At 32.6% G+C, this 19831-nt stretch overlaps 2 protein-coding genes across 2 annotated transcripts; one reads left to right on the forward strand and one right to left on the reverse strand.

The window, feature by feature from the left end:
• The first annotated feature begins 6485 nt into the window (after positions 1-6485).
• Positions 6486-11285, forward strand: LOC132626891 (protein STRICTOSIDINE SYNTHASE-LIKE 2-like). The gene is made up of 3 exons (XM_060341920.1): positions 6486-7091; positions 8908-9174; positions 9958-11285. Exons 1-3 carry the CDS (start codon positions 6790-6792, stop codon positions 10574-10576), a joined length of 1188 nt encoding a protein of 395 aa, XP_060197903.1. The 5' UTR covers positions 6486-6789; the 3' UTR covers positions 10577-11285.
• LOC132626890 (beta-amylase-like) lies at positions 11247-14959 on the reverse strand. The gene is made up of 7 exons (XM_060341919.1): positions 14796-14959; positions 13811-14209; positions 13393-13557; positions 13016-13279; positions 12389-12598; positions 11752-11991; positions 11247-11623 (listed from the first exon to the last, which is right to left on the reverse strand). Exons 1-7 carry the CDS (start codon positions 14859-14861, stop codon positions 11468-11470), a joined length of 1500 nt encoding a protein of 499 aa, XP_060197902.1. The 5' UTR covers positions 14862-14959; the 3' UTR covers positions 11247-11467.
• Between the last annotated feature and the right edge of the window lie 4872 nt (positions 14960-19831).

Below are 19831 nucleotides of genomic sequence, written 5' to 3' on the forward strand. Positions count from 1 at the left end.
GGATTAATACACTTGAAAACTTGTACAAAAGTTGTAGAGAGATGTTTTAGAGAGAGAGAGGAAATGTGGAAATGATTTTCATGAACTTGGTCTTTATTTATTAAATCATCACCGAACTGTCGGGTTCCATTATACGGTCCATTATACGGTCCGTATAATGGTTATACGGTCCGTATAATAGACCGTGAAATGGGTCTGCCCAGCACCCCTTCACTGTGACTACTTGACGGTCCGTTATACGGTCCGTAAAACATTTTTACGGTCCATATAACTGACCGTAAAACGTTACTAGTGAGCAACCTTTCACTGTGACCATTCGACGGTTCGTTATACGGTCCGTATAAATTTTATACGGTCCGTATAACTGACCGTAAAATTCCACCAGCAACCAACCTTCACTGTGATGGTTTTACGGTCCACTATACGGTCCGTATAACATTATACGGTCCGTATAATGAGCCGTAGAACTCATCAGTCACTGAACTTAGTTTCGCCACTTCGTTTGATCTCCGATCCTCATGGAACCTTCTTAACACTTGGTTAACACTTCAATACTAATCTAAGGGACGTTATAACTCTTTCCCAAAATGCCCTTAAGTCATCATTAACCCGATACTCGTATTTCGCTAGTTCATTCACTTGCGTACCAACGGAAGATTTTTCCGAGGTGTAACAAGTTCGGACGGGAACCCTCCCTTAGATTGTTGACATAACTTGCCTCCTCATCATACATTTGGAAACATTGCTCATCCGGAGGACCCCCTTCACAGGATTCTACCGCATTCACCTTTTTGCTTCCGCCACCCATGACATGTTTTGTCAAAAGGTCCATTTGGGTGAAAGGTTTGGCCATGGACTCATCTCTCTCTTCCTCCTTCTTAATCATCTCACGAGTGAGCACATTTTTGGAGGAACCTCCTTTACCTACTTCCGAATCCCTAGTGTGCCATGCTTCATTAGTCTCGGTCAATTTATCCAACAATTCACAAACGGTGGCATAAGAATTATCCATAATAGACCCCTCTGCAATGTTGTTCGCCACTGATTTGTCGACCGAATCTAGAGACCTATAAAATGTTTGTAGAAGCACACTATCGGGAAACCCATGCTGGGGACAGCTTTTGACTTTCTTTTTAAAATGAATCCAAGTTTCATGGAGAGCCTCATCAGGAAGTTGACGAAAGTTGTTGATTTCGTCATGGAGTTATAACATCCGCGATAGAGGGAAGAACTTCTTGAGGAATACTTCGGTCAGTTCCTCCTAAGTAGTGATGGACCCGGACGGGTGATCATCTAACCAAGTCGTGGCTTCCCCCGTTAGGGAGTACGGGAAAAGCCGTAGCTTGACTGCTTCAATTGAGACGCCCGGATGCACATTGGTGGAACAGACCCCAAGAAAGTTCCTAAGGTGCCTATTCGGGTCATCTTTGGGTAGACCACCGAACAGGCCCTTAGTATTGAACAGGTGCAGCATTGTGTTGGTCACATGGAAACTCGAGTTTCCAATTAGAGGCGGGGGCTGAATTGCGGCTGCATAGCCTGCCCCCGCAGCTTCTTCACCAACCACTACTTGTGGATTTTGGACAGGGTTACCCTCCTCATCCATATTGCCTGCACAACACACAACACAAAAGGAAATAAGAAAAGAAATAAAGACTAAAAGTAAAGTTTTACACTAGTTAGTAAATTTCTAAACCGTATTCCCCGGCAACGGCGCCAAAATTTGATACGCCCAAATTACACCTTTAATATCAGGACTAAACGATCGTTGTCAAATATAGAACCCAACGAGGTTGGGCTCGAATCCCACAGAGAATACAATGAAGAAATATACTTGTTAAGTGTAACACCCGACTATTAGTTTATATTTCAAGGGAGAGGGGAATATAATAGTAGTTTGATTGTTGATTGTTCATTAAAGATTAAGAATGGTTATGAGATGTAAACTATTGGTGAATGAGACTAAAGTTGTGGTTCCAACGGAAAGTAATGCGATTGGGTATCAATTCAACTTATTTATATGCCTAAGCGTATTAAACCAAGGGTCACGCGAATCTTGCCAAAAGTTTTCCAACCAAATTAGTAAATTTCATTCTAGGCTTTTCCAAGCCCTAGAATGTTTTATAAGAGAACACCCATGTAGCCTCAACTAGCTTTCCTATTCCTAGCTCAAGCTATTAGATGGATTTAATGACCCAAATTGTCGCTATTAACTCTTTTCCTAACCTCTACTTTCTTTTCCAAGCAAAGTACTGGTATTAAGGCATAAGTAATGTTGTACACCATCACAAGATATTAATGCTTGAAGAGTTAATAGAAAAAACCATTAGCATATAAATGTAGTATGAATATGAAACCCAATCACATAACTAACACATTTGGTCCCACAACCTTAGCTAAAAAGATTAGCTACTAATATTCATTAAAGGTAAAGCAATAAAGTAAAGTGTATTCATAAAGCTTACAAAAGTATTGGATAGAGAAGATGACAAAAGCCACAAAAAAATCTCTTAAAGGCTTCACCAACCAATAATAAATGAGCTCCACAAAAATCTAGGCTAAAAATCTGTAAGATAATCAGTCCAAAACCCTAGAAAATCTATTTATAGAATGTCCAAAACGGGAACAATTTCTAGACAAAAATACCCCTGCGCATCTGGTGCGAATCGCACTTGGTGTCGCATGTGCTACCTGCGAGTCGCAGGTTGCACCAAATCATCGCAGGTGCCGCATCTTCAATCAGCTGTGGTGTAGCATCTGCGGCATGGGATACGACTCGCAGGTACCACCTGCGACTCGCATGTGGTGTCGCATGTGTTGCACCACTGTCCTGTTTTCTTTGGCCTATCTCTGTCAATAGATGCTGCAACACCTGCGACTCGCATGCAGTACATGCGATTCGCAGGTGATGCCATGGTTCATTTTAGCTGGTTTTTGCTTCATTTTGCCTCAAGTTGCTTCCAGCACATGTTATTCTACAGATTAACACAAAAACACGAGAAACGACATCAAAAGTACTTAGGGATTTACAAAAGACTAAGTAGTTGGCGTCGAATGTGCCGTAATTTCACGACACATCAATATTACAGCTAAAATTTCCGTATCTATACTACTCATGTTGCCTTTTACTTTGTACTTGCCACTTTGGTAAGCGCATAATCTCTTTTCACTTTTGTTACTATATTTATAGGTCTTGCTTTTAATATTTCTCCCCATCTTTTAACACAACCATCTGTCTTTATAATCAAATAGTCTGTTTCTAATGGCATATTTAGGTCAGGGATATTTTTTTATTTTTTCTTTGATTTTTTGTACTAATTTAATATCTTCTGCATTAAAATGTTTCTGGCCATTAGAACATGTCTTAGAGTATAATGGTCCTGCTATTTTTCCTAAGTATTTCATAAAGTTTCTAGCGTAATTTACTATTCCCATTTTTTTTTTGTAATTCTTTAGTATTATCTAACTTGTCTGGCATTTCTAAGGCTTTTTTAGCAATATGAGGTTGTAGTTTAATTTTGCCATCTCCTAGTACTGGATTATTGGAAAACTAATGTTATTTTACACTAGAGGTTTATATTACAAAAGTTTGGTTTGGGAAAAGGAGTTGAGGCATTTGGTGAAAGGGAAGGGGAATATGAAAGTGAATTATGTTTTCCTTTCAGGAAAAGTAAAACGATTATGGTTAATACTTTAAATTTTCTTTCAGAGAAAAGTAAAACTCAAATATGGTAAGAAAATCAGGCAAAACCCTGACAGTTATTTGAAAGACTATATAATAACATTACCGTAACTAATTTTGGTGTTGAAATTTTATTACCACTATTCTGGTTATTGAAGGAAGAAAAAGAAAAAGAAAACATCAAAAACAAGTAGGGGTGGGCATGGTACAGTATTTGAAACTTCGGTACGGTAATTTCGGTTTCTAAAAATACTATACCATTACCGTACAAGATTAATTCGGCATGGTTCAGTATTTTAAAGTTCGGTTTTGGTATTATACGGTACGGTAAATTGGTACCATCGTTTGCCCGACTTCGACTTACATATACTCATATCGTGGAGAATTATGACTTTCGCTTCTTAAGAAACGTCTCAATTGTTATGTACTAAACATCTTACACATGTAAAAATATTCAAAAGAAAGTACAAGCAATCCCCTTCGTAAATCAATTACACAAAAAAAACATTTAAATCAAGATAGAGTAGTTAAAGTTCCAACGTTTAAACAATTAGTTTTCTAATAATACTAGTTTATATATTTGTTACTATTATAATACTAAGATCTATGAATTGTATATGTAATTATATACTTTGTTATAGTATTCGGCATTTCTGTATTTTCTTTATGAATACCGAATACCAAACTTTTTAAAAATGCATACCAAATATTGTACCAGATACCATAATACCGAAACCGCAATATAAAAAATTTCGATTTTGGATTTGGTAATCGGTATCTATCATACCATGCCCACCCAAAAAACAAGTATGGTGCCGGTCTTATCATTTAGGCCGCAACCCAAAATTGCCGTTGTTCAATAATATAACCAATATGATAGAGCCAAAGATAATGATACAATTTTGTACCTTGTTTGGGAGCGTATTTTGGCTTGGCATAATCATTTGTGGCTCACATTCTAGTTCTATCTCTTAAGAGGAGTGAGGAGATAGAGGGGCTCTGCATTATGGATTGTTGGTACGAGTACAACTTTTGTGGATCTCATTATTTATAACATCTTAACCATTTGGGAAAAGAAAATATTTGGCAAGGTAAATTTTACATACAGTTAAATAATTAGTTAGATGCATAAGATCATTCGGGTGATATTTTCAATTGCATACGGGGTGATATTTACAATTGCATACCTAACTTTATAGAATCATTTGGTCTGAAAGCTATATAAATTACCATAAGTCATACAGCGAGACGGAAAGACCACGGATGTAAAAGATCATAATGAGTGATTTGACATATTTAAATTCATGTATATATTATTTGCCTTGTGCTATTTCATTCTACTATTTCGACTCTTCTTCCTCGGAGAAAGACTTTCAACTATTTCGACTCTTCTTCCTCGGAGAAAGACTTTCAAACAATTCTCAATCATGATTTTTGCACATCAGATTTCCATATATTATACCAAAAAAAACATAAAAAAAAAACCTAGATATTTGACATTTTTCTCTTTCAATAAGATCTCATCACATCTCATTTTTAAAGGAACGTATCCGTTTCAACATGTGCTCTTATTACTATGACGTTATCAATTAGGGGTGTCAATGGTACGGTTCGGTCGGTTATTTTTAAAAAATTATATCATACCAATTTTTCGGTTAATTTATTAATATAACCAAAACTAAGCTTTTTGAAACCGTCCCAATCATCTCGGTTTCTCTTCGGTATTGATACGGTTCGGTTAATTTTAGGTAATTTGTTTTTGTAAAATTCACCTTATTGTATATATATAATAGAAAGAGTAGTTTAGCTTCTTGTTTCAAGTCTCAATACTTAAGCTTTACATAAAGTTGAACTTACTTTTATACCCAACCGTGTTAAATCTAGATTAGTTGAACAGTTGAATAAAGGTGACTGCCATTATTGAAACTTTAGAGAAAATATAAATTAAAATGGACAATATTACAAAATTTGAAGGAGATGAAAATTAAAGGAAGAGGGGTAAATATTTACCTTTTGTACAATTGACTTTTTGTTGAACAAGAATGTTGAGTACAAGAAGCATAGTTGAGAAGCAATATAGTAAACATACCGTGTAATCACTTTGTTACAGTGGTAGGGTCAAGCTTTGTATCACTTGTAATCACCCTAAAGCCCAAGGCCCAAAGTAAATATTTTTAATGCTTTGTAATTTGTAATTTTAAACTTAACATACCAAATTTATTTATATATATAAATTATTCGGTTCGGTTCGGTTCGGGTTTTTTTCGGTTTTTTTTAATAAAATAAAAAATCAACTCAATTATTCGGTACGGTTCCAAGTTCATATTAGATTTTACGGTTTTATTTAAAAAGACCTTCGGTCGGTCGGTTTACAAAATAGTTTTGACACCCCTAATCAATATCCTAAAACGGCTAAACTCATTCTTTGATTTTTATTTTTATCTTATTATTGTTTAAAGTTTATTAATTTGTATTATTTACTTTGATATCATCTATACCCATTCAATATGTGACATTTTTTCCACCCCTAGCTAGTACTATATATTTATAGTTTTTTTAAGTTTTACGTCACAAACAGATTTGCTACAATTAGGGATCAACTCTTAAAAGAAAGATTCCTCTGACAGAAATATTTTAAATAAAGAACAAGAAAAACAGTTCTTTGTTTTTTAATATACCACCATATATTGGCGGAGTTTATTTATTAACATAAAGAACAAAATATGTACAGCCAAAAAAAAAACATATAGGGGATTATACCAAAACCCCTATGGGTCAATTTGGGAGATATTAATATAGGGAGTTAGACCAAAACCCCTAAGATATGTAGATATTAATAAAATTAAGGAATCTATGATAGCAAAAAAGTTAAATATTTTGATGTTTGTGTGCTGAGTACTAATTATTCTTGGGATAGACTATGGACGGAGGGCTATAGTGCTATACATATAGCACATACATCCTAACCAAACTTATTCTCTTCTTTTTCATCTTTTTATTTATGCGTCCGCAATGTATTGGTAACTATTTATGCATGCCAAAAACCACATCATAAGTAACTTCAAGTACTAGTATAATATTTTGAGTCCTCCAAAAACTTAACCTATATGGCTTCTTCTGTGCTATCTCTTTCTAACTCCTCATCAAACTTTTATAAGCTTTCGTTTGCTGCAACTGTTATGTTTGTGATATGGTCCTTTTTTATATTTAATGAAAATGCATTAATAGAGAGAAGGCTTATTGAAGAAAAAGAAGTAATCCCAATAGGGGGTGGCGCTGTTGGGCCAGAGAGCTTTGCTTTTGACACTCATGGTGATGGTCCTTATGCTGGTGTTTCTGATGGACGTATCATCAAATGGCTACCAAATGAGACCCGTTGGCTTGATTTCGCCGTCACCTCGCCGGAAAGGTATATATATGTCTTCTTTTATTATTAGTTGTCATTTTCTTCACCGCCTTATTTCTTTTTTCATAACTATTTAAATTTGTTGTATTTGATTTGAGAGTTTTTCGAAGACAACCTCTCTACCTCCACGAGGTAGGGCTAAAAGTCTGTGTATATTCTACCTTCTTTGTGGAATTATATTGGCTATGTTATTGCTATTGTTGTTGTTGTATATTGGTTGTTAGAACATAACATGTATCTGTTCCTGCCGTAGTGAGAATTTTTAGTCAATAAGGAACTAACTAACGTACAGCACATGCTCTGTCCATGAGTAATTTCCAAGCACGATTTGTATTCTTATGAATCACTCACCTAATTCTCCCCACTTTCCCTCCTCCTCCTCCCACCAACACTAGTCTATCTAAGACGAAAGAAAAAATATAGTAATCCCTCCGTCTCAATTTATGTGACACTTTTCCGTTTTTCGAGATTCAGTTTGACCAAAGTTTGAAGCAAAATTGGATTAGATTAACTCAATAATTTAAGATTAAAAATTATATATTTAAAAACTACATGAAAAGTATTATAAGTTGCAACTTTTCTCATATCAATTTGGTGAATTAATATATCTTAAAATGTTGATCAAAGTCCATGCAGTTTGAATCTCGGGAAACGAAAAGTGTCACATAAATTGGAATAGAGAGAGTAATATATTTCAACTTTCGTCAAACAAGAATTAAGATTAATATTTCCTCATTTTTACATTCAACATCATAGTTCGTTTGATTTAAATTGATTTGGCTTATTTTTCACATGAAATATTAAATGATGAAGTATGTGGTGCGAATTACTAAGATTTGTTTATTCCAAAAATACAAGTTGAGTTTTGAAATTTAAAACGAACATTGACTTTCAAGTTGGTCGATTGATATATTATAGATACACATATTTTAATATATTTTGTGAATGCACGTCTTGGGGCTACTTACTATCAGAAACTAAATATCCTATTTTATCTAATTAATATTGCCGACTTCAATCATCGTATGCAACCTTACGGACTAAATGATACTACTAGCTATTCATTTTTTGGAATGTTTTACAGGGTCTATCTGGTCCCCATCAATTATTCTCTGTGAGGCTCTTTACTTTTCTTTATGTATTCTCAAATATCCAAGGCAAGTTTATTCCTCAATAATCACATTAATTAATTTATAGCAACGACGTATATAATTTAAATTTGAATATTTAGAGATAAATCTCCTTGAAATATGAAATTTGTAATCTTAAAAAAAATAAGGAGAGAAGTGGACAAATAGCCACTTTAATTAACACATGCTATCATAAATTAGCCACTATTTTATACGTTATTACTAACATTTTAACCACTCCTTTGATAAGGAAATTATTTTGGCAGAAATACCCCAATTAGAACACAGAACAACTCCAGCAAACACTGCTGAAATTCGAAGGATTGACAAGGGGTAATAAGAAATAGTTCGGGGGTTCAAAAAATTGCTAGAGTCTCAAACTCCATGAGATTCATGGAGTTCAGACCTTTATATGTTCAAAAGCAGTGAGCGATTTATGAGGTTTAAACCTTTATAAGTTCTTTTGCGTTTTAAATAGGGTATTTTTATCCAAAAATCTTATTCACATTAAAGCATGGATGTTTCCCTTCTATTTTTTTAATATGTCCAAATCTTAATATGGACATATTGCTTGCTATAATATGTAAAGGCAGTTTGATGTTGTAACTTTGTTTTTTTTTTATAGATTAAGAATATATATATAAATTAAATTCTTTATTTAATGTTTTTGAGTTGGACGGCAATAACAGGGCTGGATGTGAAGGTTTTCATGATCATTCTGATACTGAGCACAGATGTGGGCGCCCATTGGGTCTGGACTTTGATGAAAATACTGGTGATCTATATATTGCAGATGCTTACTTGGGCCTCCTTGTTGTGGGCCCAAATGGAGGCCTTGCTACCAAAGTTTCTAAAATGGTACAAGGTGTTCCTTTTGGATTCACCAATTCACTCTGCATTGATCAAACTCATGGAGTCCTGTATTTTACAGATAGCAGCACCACATTCTCAAGAAGGTAACATATATCACCCACTCTCGCTGTCCAATTATATTATATGATAGTATTTCCATAAAAAAGTTAGGAGTATTGACAGCAAAAGAAACTAAAATTAGCTACAAACTTTATTGCTAATTTATTACTTATTAAATTGCTCGTAGCTAACATATTTTGTGATAATCTATTCGTAACCTGTCACTAGGATAGTGACGGATTGTGTAGTTTGGCTACAGAATTTGTCCGTTACTAATTTCCGTTTTTTAATAGTGATTATTTGTTAAGAGTATTAACGAAGTATTACGAATCGTTTAATGTTCAAGGTCACTAATACTGCTGCAATTGATAAATGAGCATGTAATTAACTGATTCAACTAAATTCAATATTTCCGATACAAAAAATAAATATATGAGGGAAACGTCACTAAAATTTTACTCCTTCCGTCCCACATTACTTGTCCACTTTTCTTTTTTAAAAGTCAAACTATATAAATTTTGACTAACATTTTGAGATATATTTTTTCACCATATTGATATGAGAAAGAATTATAACTTGTAGTACTTCTCGTGTAGTTTTGAATATCTAAATTATAATTTTAAAATATTGAATTAATCTAATTCAATTTAGCTTCGAAGATTGGTCAACTGATTCTCGAAAAGTGAAACAGGACAACTAATATGGAACAGAAGGAGTAACAAATATTCAATCCAATCATAAAAATCTAAAGATTGAACCATTTTAAATCTTGAATCCGCCTCTCGTTTTTATCAGTTGCTTACATGGGAATGCTTTTGAATATTCAGGAGTTATGTATCGGTCATAGTTAGCGGTGACAGCACAGGAAGGTTAATGAAATATGACATGAAAAGCAAGCAAGTCTCAGTTCTTCTCAAGAATCTCAAGTTCCCAAATGGAGTAGCCATGAGCAAACATGGTGATTTCCTCCTTTTTGCAGAGACAACCACTTGTAAAATCTTCAAATTTTGGCTCAAAACATCACAAGCTGGCACTGTTGAACTTGTTTCAGAGCTCCCAGGTTTTCCAGACAATATTAAAAGGAACGAAAAAGGAGAGTTTTGGGTGGGAGTTAATTCAAGAAGAAGCAAATTCTTGAGTTGGATCCTCTCCAAAAGTTGGATTAGAAATAATTTAGCTAAAATACCTTTTGATATTACTAAAGCTCATTCTTATATGTCAAGTCTTGGTTTTGGTGGGGGTGGTTTAGCAATTAGACTTAGTGAAGATGGACATGTAGTGGAGATTTTAGAGGACCCAAAGAACAAAAGGTGGAGGTTTGTCAGTGAAGTACTTGAAATAAATGGAAATTTATGGGTTGGATCAGTAAAATTGCCATTCGCAATTAAAGAGAAGATGGCTAGTTCTGATATTTTGTTGGACACCAACGCGAATTATGAGTTATAGTACTAATTATGTCATAACTAATTTTAGGTTGTTAGTCTAGTACTAGGATATTATTAGCTTAAACAGTATATATATATATATATATATATATATATATATATATATATATATATATATATATATATATATATATATATATATATAATACTTGTATGACTGAATTTTAAAATTGACTGAATTTTAAAATTTTAAAGTAGTAAGTCATAATACAAGATTTTATTGATTTTGCAGTATTCCTCTCTTCTTCTACATTTTTCTTCATTGATAAGTCTCGAATATACGTGTTTTTTGTCTTTTCTTAAGCTTTTCTAGCCTTTTAAGTTAGTTTTTATGTCATTTCTTATATTTGTTTTGTGTTTATTCATTTCTTATATTTGTTTGTGTTTATAAGAATTTGGAGTTGAAGTTTCAAGAATTGCCGAAAAATAGATCGTGGATTGGAACAGAAAGTTTGATTTCTACAAGATCTGATTATTAATTATGGCATGCTCAACTCAAGATTGAACATCTTGGTTGAAGGGAGGCAATGTTGTAAATCAATTCTAAGGCGAGCGGATACTACCTACTGATGGGATTTGAACCCTCCGTCTCAATTGTGGAAGACAGCAGAAAATCCAACCAGTAAGCTGACCCTCCATTAGATTGAATTAAGAAGGCAAACAACAATAACTACAAAAGAAAGAGACTTTATTCTCGTTTATACAGAAAAGCACTCAAAATACGTCACACATGAACACTCAAATACATATAACAAAAGAGCACCAAGCAACTGTTTCCCAGAAATACAACCGAGAAACTGATTTATTTTATCCAAAATAGAAACATAACTTGGATTCCTGGACACTAAATCTCAGGTAATAGAAACATAGCTTCTTGAAAATATTAGTCATCTCAATCAAAGGGATTTCCACCCTCCACAGGCATATCTGTTAAAGGGTACCATGGGAATGCTCTGCTTGCTTTAGTTGCTTCCAATAGTTTCTCAATTGGAATCTCAGGTTGAGAGCTTTGTAGAGGAGCTGGATTCGCAAAATTTGGAGATGGATCCTGCAGGAATAGATATAAAGTAGTAGTACCTTTTTTTAAAGCCAGTGTAAAAAGTTGTTCGTCTGAATGATCTCTTTAATTTTTGTTCTCTCTTGAATAATTAAAGTGGACAACATTTAATTACTTACCAGATCGGCATGCATTTTGTGAACAAATTTGTTGAAGAGCTCAAAGTTTTGTTGCTTCATGAGATCATCAGATAGACGAAGGTAAGTAAATCCAGCCATCTTCAACTTTGGTGGACCATGCAAATTGATACCATTTGGCCTAACATTAAGAAGGATTTGATCATAGGCTGTGGCATCATATCTTGCTAGTGCATTTTCACCAGCTACATCAATGAACTCCTTCCACCCTGAACTCAACACCTGAATATATACATATATAATTAGATATCACTACATAAAATTTCAGGATCTACCGTAATCCTAATTCTTGTACAGGGATTAGAATCCTAGTCTCTGTAACCAAACAGCCCCAAAGAGTTAACTTCTGAATTGTTTTTGCACGATCAGGTCATCTAAAAAGGTAACTATAAGTAATAACCCGTAATAATCGGTCTTAGTAACCTGAAAAGTAAAACAGTTAACCTACTACAAGAAGTTAAAATTATAGTGATAGTGTAACATAAAATCCTACGCACTTGTGTATACCTAAAAGAATAATCAAATAAAATGAAATGATTAACTCTGTTTTCTTACTAAAAGTTATATTCCTAACTAAGATTAATATGGTGGTTATGTGCATTAAAATAAGAAATTAAACCTGCTGGACAAGTTCTTGAGGAGCACTCATAGCTTCAGCTGATTGTTCAGTATCCTTCATTTCAAGACATGTAAAATTCAAAGAAGCATAGTGCCTTGACAGCATCCTTGCAATGGGTCGATATCCATCTCTATCCAACAAGTTGTAGTATCCAGCTGTTAGCTCTGCTGCATGGCTACTGTCTTTGTACCACCAGTGAATTCCAGATACCTGCACAGTTCAATTACAACGTTTAACTTCTATTTGTTTGACGATGCAAACATTTTTTTACACTACCATCAGGTCAAAGATAATTACAAAGTACGGTCCATACAAAGTTGTACTTCTTGTGTTTCAATTTGTTTGTCTTACTTTTCTTTTTAGTATATTTCAAAAAGAATAGTTGTTTCCTTTTTTGGCAACACTTCCATTCCAATTTTTCATGGCATGTTTAAGACCAAAAGATAAAGGGCATATTGGTACATTTTACGTATTTTTAATTTAAGACTATAAGATTCAAAAGTCTCTTTACTTTCTTAAACTCCATGTCAAGGATCAAACCCAGACAAACAAATTGAAACAAAGGGAGTAAATAGTTAATAATTCAAAATACTTAAGAAAAACATTGTGAAGATGTATATAATATACTTTGGCTGCAATTTTGACTGGGAAACCCCTGAAGACTTTGTTGGCTTCTCCAATGATCTGATCTCCGTGAAGGATGAGCTTGTTGGAGTACCAAGTCAAGAAGAAGCGCCCATATTCTGTTTGATAGTTACCCCCTTTCTTAAAGAAACCTGTCTTATCAGGTGTATCATTGTAAGTCCCTGCATCACCTGGAAGGTTGAACTTTGGCTCCCCCGCCTTATCTGCAGTCTCCCTGAAATCTTCTCTCATATACTTGTCGTAGCACTGCAACATTCCGGTCAGAGGGTTCAATGAGTGTGATCTAATTATGTGTACATATACATTTTAAAAAAAATTGATACGTGTATAGATAGTTCAAACCAATAACAAAGTCTCACCTGAAATTCACCAATGCCAGGGAATTTCCAGCCTTGAGTCTGTGGGTAAGAAGGATACCTGAGCTCTCCAGCAGGACCAAGTCCTACCTCAATGTCTATTATAGCTCCAGCTACCAAAAGATCCAACATGTTCTCCTTGAAGCTAGTCATGTAGTCACTATAAATCTAAAACCATGAAAACTGAAATAGTATTACAACAATTTCAATTATAATTATTGGAGCGCACAATCCTTCATGCATATGCATATCTTAATAATCAAGCTAGCGTTTCTTGCCAGGATTTTTCTATTCTAAGGGCTCAAACTTGAGACCTCTAATTAAGGTACCCTTTTCTTTTATTTTTCCAGTTCTCCCCACTACTAAAAATCAAAACAAGAAAACAAAAAAATTCAATGTTAATATTGAAATATATATTTACCTGAACAGCAGTTCGTCCTTGAAAGAGATTTTGGTTATCAACACCAAGAGACAAGTATTCCTTATTTCTGATGCCAGCCCTGTTAGTGTAGAAGATATCGGGATTTTCTTCACCAACATCAAGTACCCATTTTGGAAGAGGTATATATACAACATCTCCTACATTGCCACCACACTGGTGGAATGACATAATCGCCTGTATTTTAAGTCCAATTTTTTGAACAAGTAGAAACAACCTCTTGTAGGCAGACCAATCGTATTGTTTTGGGCCTTTTAGTTCTATGATTCCCCACCATACATCAACCATGACTCCATCAACTCCAGCAGCTTTCAGCTCCTTTAGCTGCTTCTCAATCTTTTCTTGCTCTATGAACTTGTTTTCAATTGAAACAACTCCAAGCTGTCAATTTTTTTGAAAAAAAAAAAAAAAACATTAGATGTTTGTTAATTACTAACTAATTAAGGGGTCGTTTGGTTTACTGTATAAGCAAATAATTTCTGCATGAAATTGCGCATAACTTATAAAATGTTTGGTTAGTTTGGTCGTACAAGAAAAAAATATTGTTGCATAACTTTAATTTATACGATGTTTTGTTATCATCATTAAACTTTTAAACTCTATGTTACTAATACCAGCATATGTATTATGATATGGGAGCTAGCTAGACAGAAAATAGAATACATGAATAAGAATAAGTAAATAAAGACAAATTAGCCAATTAAAGTACGCCATTTCTGCATAATAATCCCTACATTATTTATTTTTACGCATAACATGCCCTCCCCACATTATTATTTACTGTATAAATAATCTGCATTATATGATTTAGTACGTGAAGCAAACGACTATATAAGTGTGTAATGTGTTTCGTGTCTTGCAAAATATATAGCCTAAATGTTTGAGAATATAACGATATGAATATTGTGATATATTCAATGGAGATTGGAGGCTGTCTATATATATATATATATATATAATATCTTACCGGGAGCATAACATAAATGGGCACATAGTTACCCATTGGAATTTTGTAATTAGAAGCTGGAGCCATAACTTAGAGAGTGAGAAAATACAAAGAACGAAAAAAGTTTATAACTTGATTAATCACAACGAAATGAAACTTGAGAATGATGGGCCATATGCTCTTGCTTTCTTTCTTCTCAATTTATAGAAAGTTGGCGGCACTGTGTGTGTTTCAATTATCAAACTTTATTCTTTAGGGGCTCACCTATTTAGTGTCCGTCTTTTTGTCCACATAAAATTCATATTGAATTTTCTGTCCATTTTCTTGGTAGTTAGGCGGATTAAAAAACGTGAAAACATGATGAAAATGACATTACATTAAGGCGTGTTTGGTATGAGGGGAAATATTTTCAAAGAGAATTTACATATAATTTAGGCAAACATAGATAAGGGTGTAGAGGTGAGGTTGGGGGTCAGGAGTGAGTTGTTTGGCGTGGAGAGGAGACAATTAGTATGTGATGCCCTGTACTTATGGAACTTGTATTCTCTAATCCTACACATAGGCGAAACAAAAATTTGAAGTTTATGGGTTCTAAATTTGTCACCGGACGCGTAGCTCATTTTAGTTACTGGTTCGCAATTAAATATCTCTACATATTTAATGAATTTCATAATACAAGTACATATTCTAAGCAAAAACTACTGGGTTCACCCGAACCCGTAAGTCAATTTTCTAATTTCATTACAAAAAAAAAAAAAAAAAAAAAATTAGCTGCTAACTTCGTCGCTAAATTGTTCATAGCTAAAAAATTTGATAATTCGTTGCTAAATAGGATTAGCGATGAATTTTTCCGTTGCTAATTCCTATTTTTTTCCGTGCTAATTCCTATTTTTAGTAGTGTTTTTAAGGAACTTGTTTTGCTAAAGAAAATGTCACCTTGATTAACCAAATATGAAAAAATTGGAAACATCCTTAATTTATTCAGCATACACACACACTATATATTGAATCCTCTTAATTTCATCGTACGTGTGTTTATTTTCTTATATTTTGATTCCTCTTAGTAAAAATATTGACCCCACACTAAGTTTATTAATCATGTAAAAAATACAATTAACCAAAGGGTTTTTCGTGCATTTTCTAGTTTTGTTTTGCTTGCTTTTTAAAAAAAAAAATCCCTTTATGGTCGTTAAGTAGCACAAGCAGAAATTTGAATACAAACGTAATTTCTGAATTAGTAAACTGCTTGCAAGTCACTAATAATTATGCGGATATCCAACTCCAGATGAAAATCAAAAATAAAAAAATATAAACATTCATAATAGCATGAGAGAACAGGTTAATGATTAGTGGTGAGTGGAAGCCCACTTGTTACACAATAATGCTCCAGAAAGCGATCTACACCGACGATGAATTATTCCAGGGCTTAAGATTTTAAATGGACCCATGTGCCTTTTTCCATTTGGCATTTGATTAAAGGAAAAAAACTGACCGCCGTCGTTTGGTAGGCAGTCAAAATTATTCCGAGATAATCCCGGGACTAATTTATCTCATATTTTGGGATTATTTTATAAAATAATCCCAACTTAGTGGGATAAGGTGGATATTCAACTCTTAGGATTATGCTTCATTTTGTACCGTGTTTGATAGAAGGTATAAATTTATCTCAGGATAAAATTATACCTTTTACTAAATACGGTATAAAAAATTAGTGCTGGAATATCCAAGCCTATACCATGCACCAAACGACCCCTAAAAGTACCATGAGTTTGTGATTTGCGAATTTGGCTCCTCTTCATTTTCTCAAATACATGTTTAGATAAAATACTATGGTTAAGATGCTTGTTAAATTAATTTAATCTAAATCTTTAAATATAATATTTGACAAGTGTCACTCATTCCAACATGTACTTAAGAAAATAGAGAGAAAATATAATGGAGCGGAGTCAAATTCATAATTCACAAATTAATTAATAAGGCAATTATGATAAAGAGAATTAGTTTTTAGTACTCCCTGTTCACTTTTACTTGTTCATTATGAACTTTGCACGCCTCTTAAGAAAAAATAAATGAAGTGCATAATTTACTATAATACCCATATTAATTGATGTATAGTCTTAACGGATTTGAAAAATGATTTGGAATAAATAGTTAATGCTAAGAGTAAAACAGAAAAATAAATTATTTTTTCCCTTGACATTAGAAAGTGGATAAGTAAAAATAAAAAATTTATTTTTGAAATAATAGATAAGTAAAAGTGATATAAGGGAATAATAAATTAAGGAGACCTCCAATACCAAATAGGCAAATACTGCTGGCATAAACATAATGAGAAGAAGAATTTCATCATGTGATTGAATAAGACCTTTGCGGCAACAAATGTTCAGGTCCCCACTTGATTGAAAGCAGTACACTTTTAAGTATCAAGTATTGAAAGGCATGTTTAAATATTAAAGTTGAATTTGCGGATAACAAGTTATGTAATAATGTTGATAAAAGCATTAAAAATCAAAATGACTGAAGATGTCCCCATTCATGTGGACAATTGGATACTAACGATAAGCTTGTTGGTGCAACATTTTTAATTTTAAACTAGTTTAAATATAAATTTATTTGTGTATCAATTAACTTTTAAGTAGTAGGGATCTAGTACTAGTAGTTCAGTTGGTTGACTACCTGAACTTTCACCTTGTTGGTGAGGGTTCGAATCCCCACGTTATAATCCCCTCCCGCATTTCCCCTTCTCCTACCCCTGTGTAATAAAATAATTTTAAAAAAAAGTAAAATTACTAAAAAAAAAACTTTTAAGTAAAAAATTAACTAGATAAATTATTTACTAAATATAATTTTTTATTTAAATAACATACGGAGCAATAATTTGACTAAAACTTGTAAATAAAATGTATATATAGTGTAAAATATCATACAGATACCCAAAATATAAAGAAAATATATTCAATCATAAAAAGAAATTTTGAACTCTGATCATTACTGAATAAAAAGGCAATGGAAAAGGAGAAAGGAACTTGATTTGCAAAAAGAATATTGAAAGTGGAAAGGTAGAAGCATGCTCAAGTCGTCATGAATGATTTACCCTTGTGAAAAATACACATTCTTTAAAATAATAATAATAAAAAAGTACATACGATGCTATAGTTGCTTAAAAATATACTAGTTTACCGTACTTGCGGTGCACGTATGTATCGTGTTAAGCAATAAATGTATACATACATTATTATAAAAAAAATTGACGTTAAAATAAATGCAATATTTATCTAAATAATAAAATAAATGTTATTATACTGACGCAATAACTTAATTCAATATCCTATGGACATGTAAATATGATGGTTAGTATTTGTATCTCACTTGACAGCTTTCTACAAATGATATATTTCTATATCCTCCATTCTATTTGTATATATATGTTTTGAGCTACTAGGGGTGGTTCAACAAAATTGTAAACCCAAATTTTGATGAAAGACCTTAATTAAATATTTTTTAAAATATCTTTATATGAAGTCTTTATTTTCTTAACTTTTTGAGATGCAAAGTTATTAGTAATATTTTTTTACAATCTATTTTTAATGACTTTTTTTATTTTAATTGATAATATATATTGCTAGTCCATTTAATTTGTTTTTAGACATTGTTTATCTTAGATAACATTTTATTAATTTTAATTTGAAAACTTCTTTCTGAAATGTCACCAAGTTGTTAACATTATTCTATAAGCAATATATGCATTTGAAAATAATCAAATATTTTTATCTAGATTAATATATCAATTAAAATATTATCTTCTACTTGTATCATTTTTATTAACAATTTTAAATTTGAAAAATAAGTCAAAACCATCAATATATGAACATTATGTTTTAAGGAAATTTTGTGGTTAAGGCTATATTCTTTTACCCATATTTCCCTCACCTAATGATCTCAACTCTTATCATTAATTAGGAAAACCGAAAAATATTTTTTATATGCTTCAAATTGTTTAAATCTATTTTGAAGTTTCCTTTTATTTTTTTTTTATGAAAAAAAAATAATTTTTACTTTAAATACTTAATTTTTCTAAAAGAGTATTTTATAGGGAAAAGAACACCAATGCCCACCACACACAAAATAATTACCCTTCCATGTCCCCCTTACTTGCATACCCCCAAAACTCTTTACCCTTCTTGCCCGTTGTAGCTTTTGTAGGTAATTGACTCATTTTTCTTCTTTTCTTTTTTATTTCTCTACTTCTTATCTTATTTTTTTCTTTTTCCCCTTTTTTTTTTTCAAATCATACTATTTTTCTTTTCTTTTTCACCATAATTTGATTCCATATTTAATCTAGGTCCTTTATTTTTATTTTTTTCCCTATTTTTCTAATTTCTTGTTCCTTTTTTTAATTTCATTTATTTCTTTTCTTTTTCTTTTTTATCTCCATAATCTAATTTCATTCACCTTTTTTGTTAGTTTTATTTATTCTTCTTTTTTTATTTCTGGTGATTTTTATTTATTTTTTCTCTTTTTTTAATTTCATTTTTTCAAATCTTTTTTCTTTAGTTCCTGTTTTTTTGGTCATAATCTAATTCTACCTTTTGGCTCCTTTATTTTTATTTTTTATTTTTTATAGCAATAAGAAGGATAAATGATATATATATATTTTTTCTATATCTCAAAAAACAACATATTTTAGCATATAGTATACCAAATCAGTAGCAGTTGAAGTATACTATTGCAGTATACTATGATACTCGTGTGGTATATACCATATACTAATATGGTATCATAGGGGTCTACTAGTTCATTCCTTCAAGAAAAATACTCAGTCCTCTATGATATCCACATGGTATGTATTATATACAGATAAGATATCATAGAACGTTGGATCATTCCTTCAAAAAATACTACTCAGTCTTCAGTGATACCCACATGGTATATCATATACTGACATGGTATCATATAGGACTGACAGTCCATTCCTTCAAGAAAACATTGAGTTCTTTATAATACCAACCTGGTATATCATATACTAATAAGGTATCGTAGATAGCAGATTCATTCCA

The sequence above is a fragment of the Lycium barbarum genome, chromosome 2 (genome assembly GCF_019175385.1).
Source record: "Lycium barbarum isolate Lr01 chromosome 2, ASM1917538v2, whole genome shotgun sequence".
Taxonomy (NCBI): domain Eukaryota; kingdom Viridiplantae; phylum Streptophyta; class Magnoliopsida; order Solanales; family Solanaceae; genus Lycium; species Lycium barbarum.

Excerpts from the sequence above, each read along its gene's own strand:
- LOC132626891 (XM_060341920.1), top strand. The coding sequence starts at position 6,790 with ATGGCTTCTTCTGTGCTATCTCTTTCTAACTCCTCATCAAACTTTTAT. Across the intron at positions 7,092-8,907 it reads GCCGTCACCTCGCCGGAAAG|GGCTGGATGTGAAGGTTTTC; the intron begins GTATATATATGT and ends CGGCAATAACAG. Across the intron at positions 9,175-9,957 it reads AGCACCACATTCTCAAGAAG|GAGTTATGTATCGGTCATAG; the intron begins GTAACATATATC and ends TTGAATATTCAG.
- LOC132626890 (XM_060341919.1), bottom strand. The coding sequence starts at position 14,861 with ATGGCTCCAGCTTCTAATTACAAAATTCCAATGGGTAACTATGTGCCC. Across the intron at positions 11,992-12,388 it reads CTCAAGAACTTGTCCAGCAG|GTGTTGAGTTCAGGGTGGAA; the intron begins GTTTAATTTCTT and ends GTATATATTCAG. Across the intron at positions 11,624-11,751 it reads ACAAAATGCATGCCGATCTG|GATCCATCTCCAAATTTTGC; the intron begins GTAAGTAATTAA and ends CTATTCCTGCAG.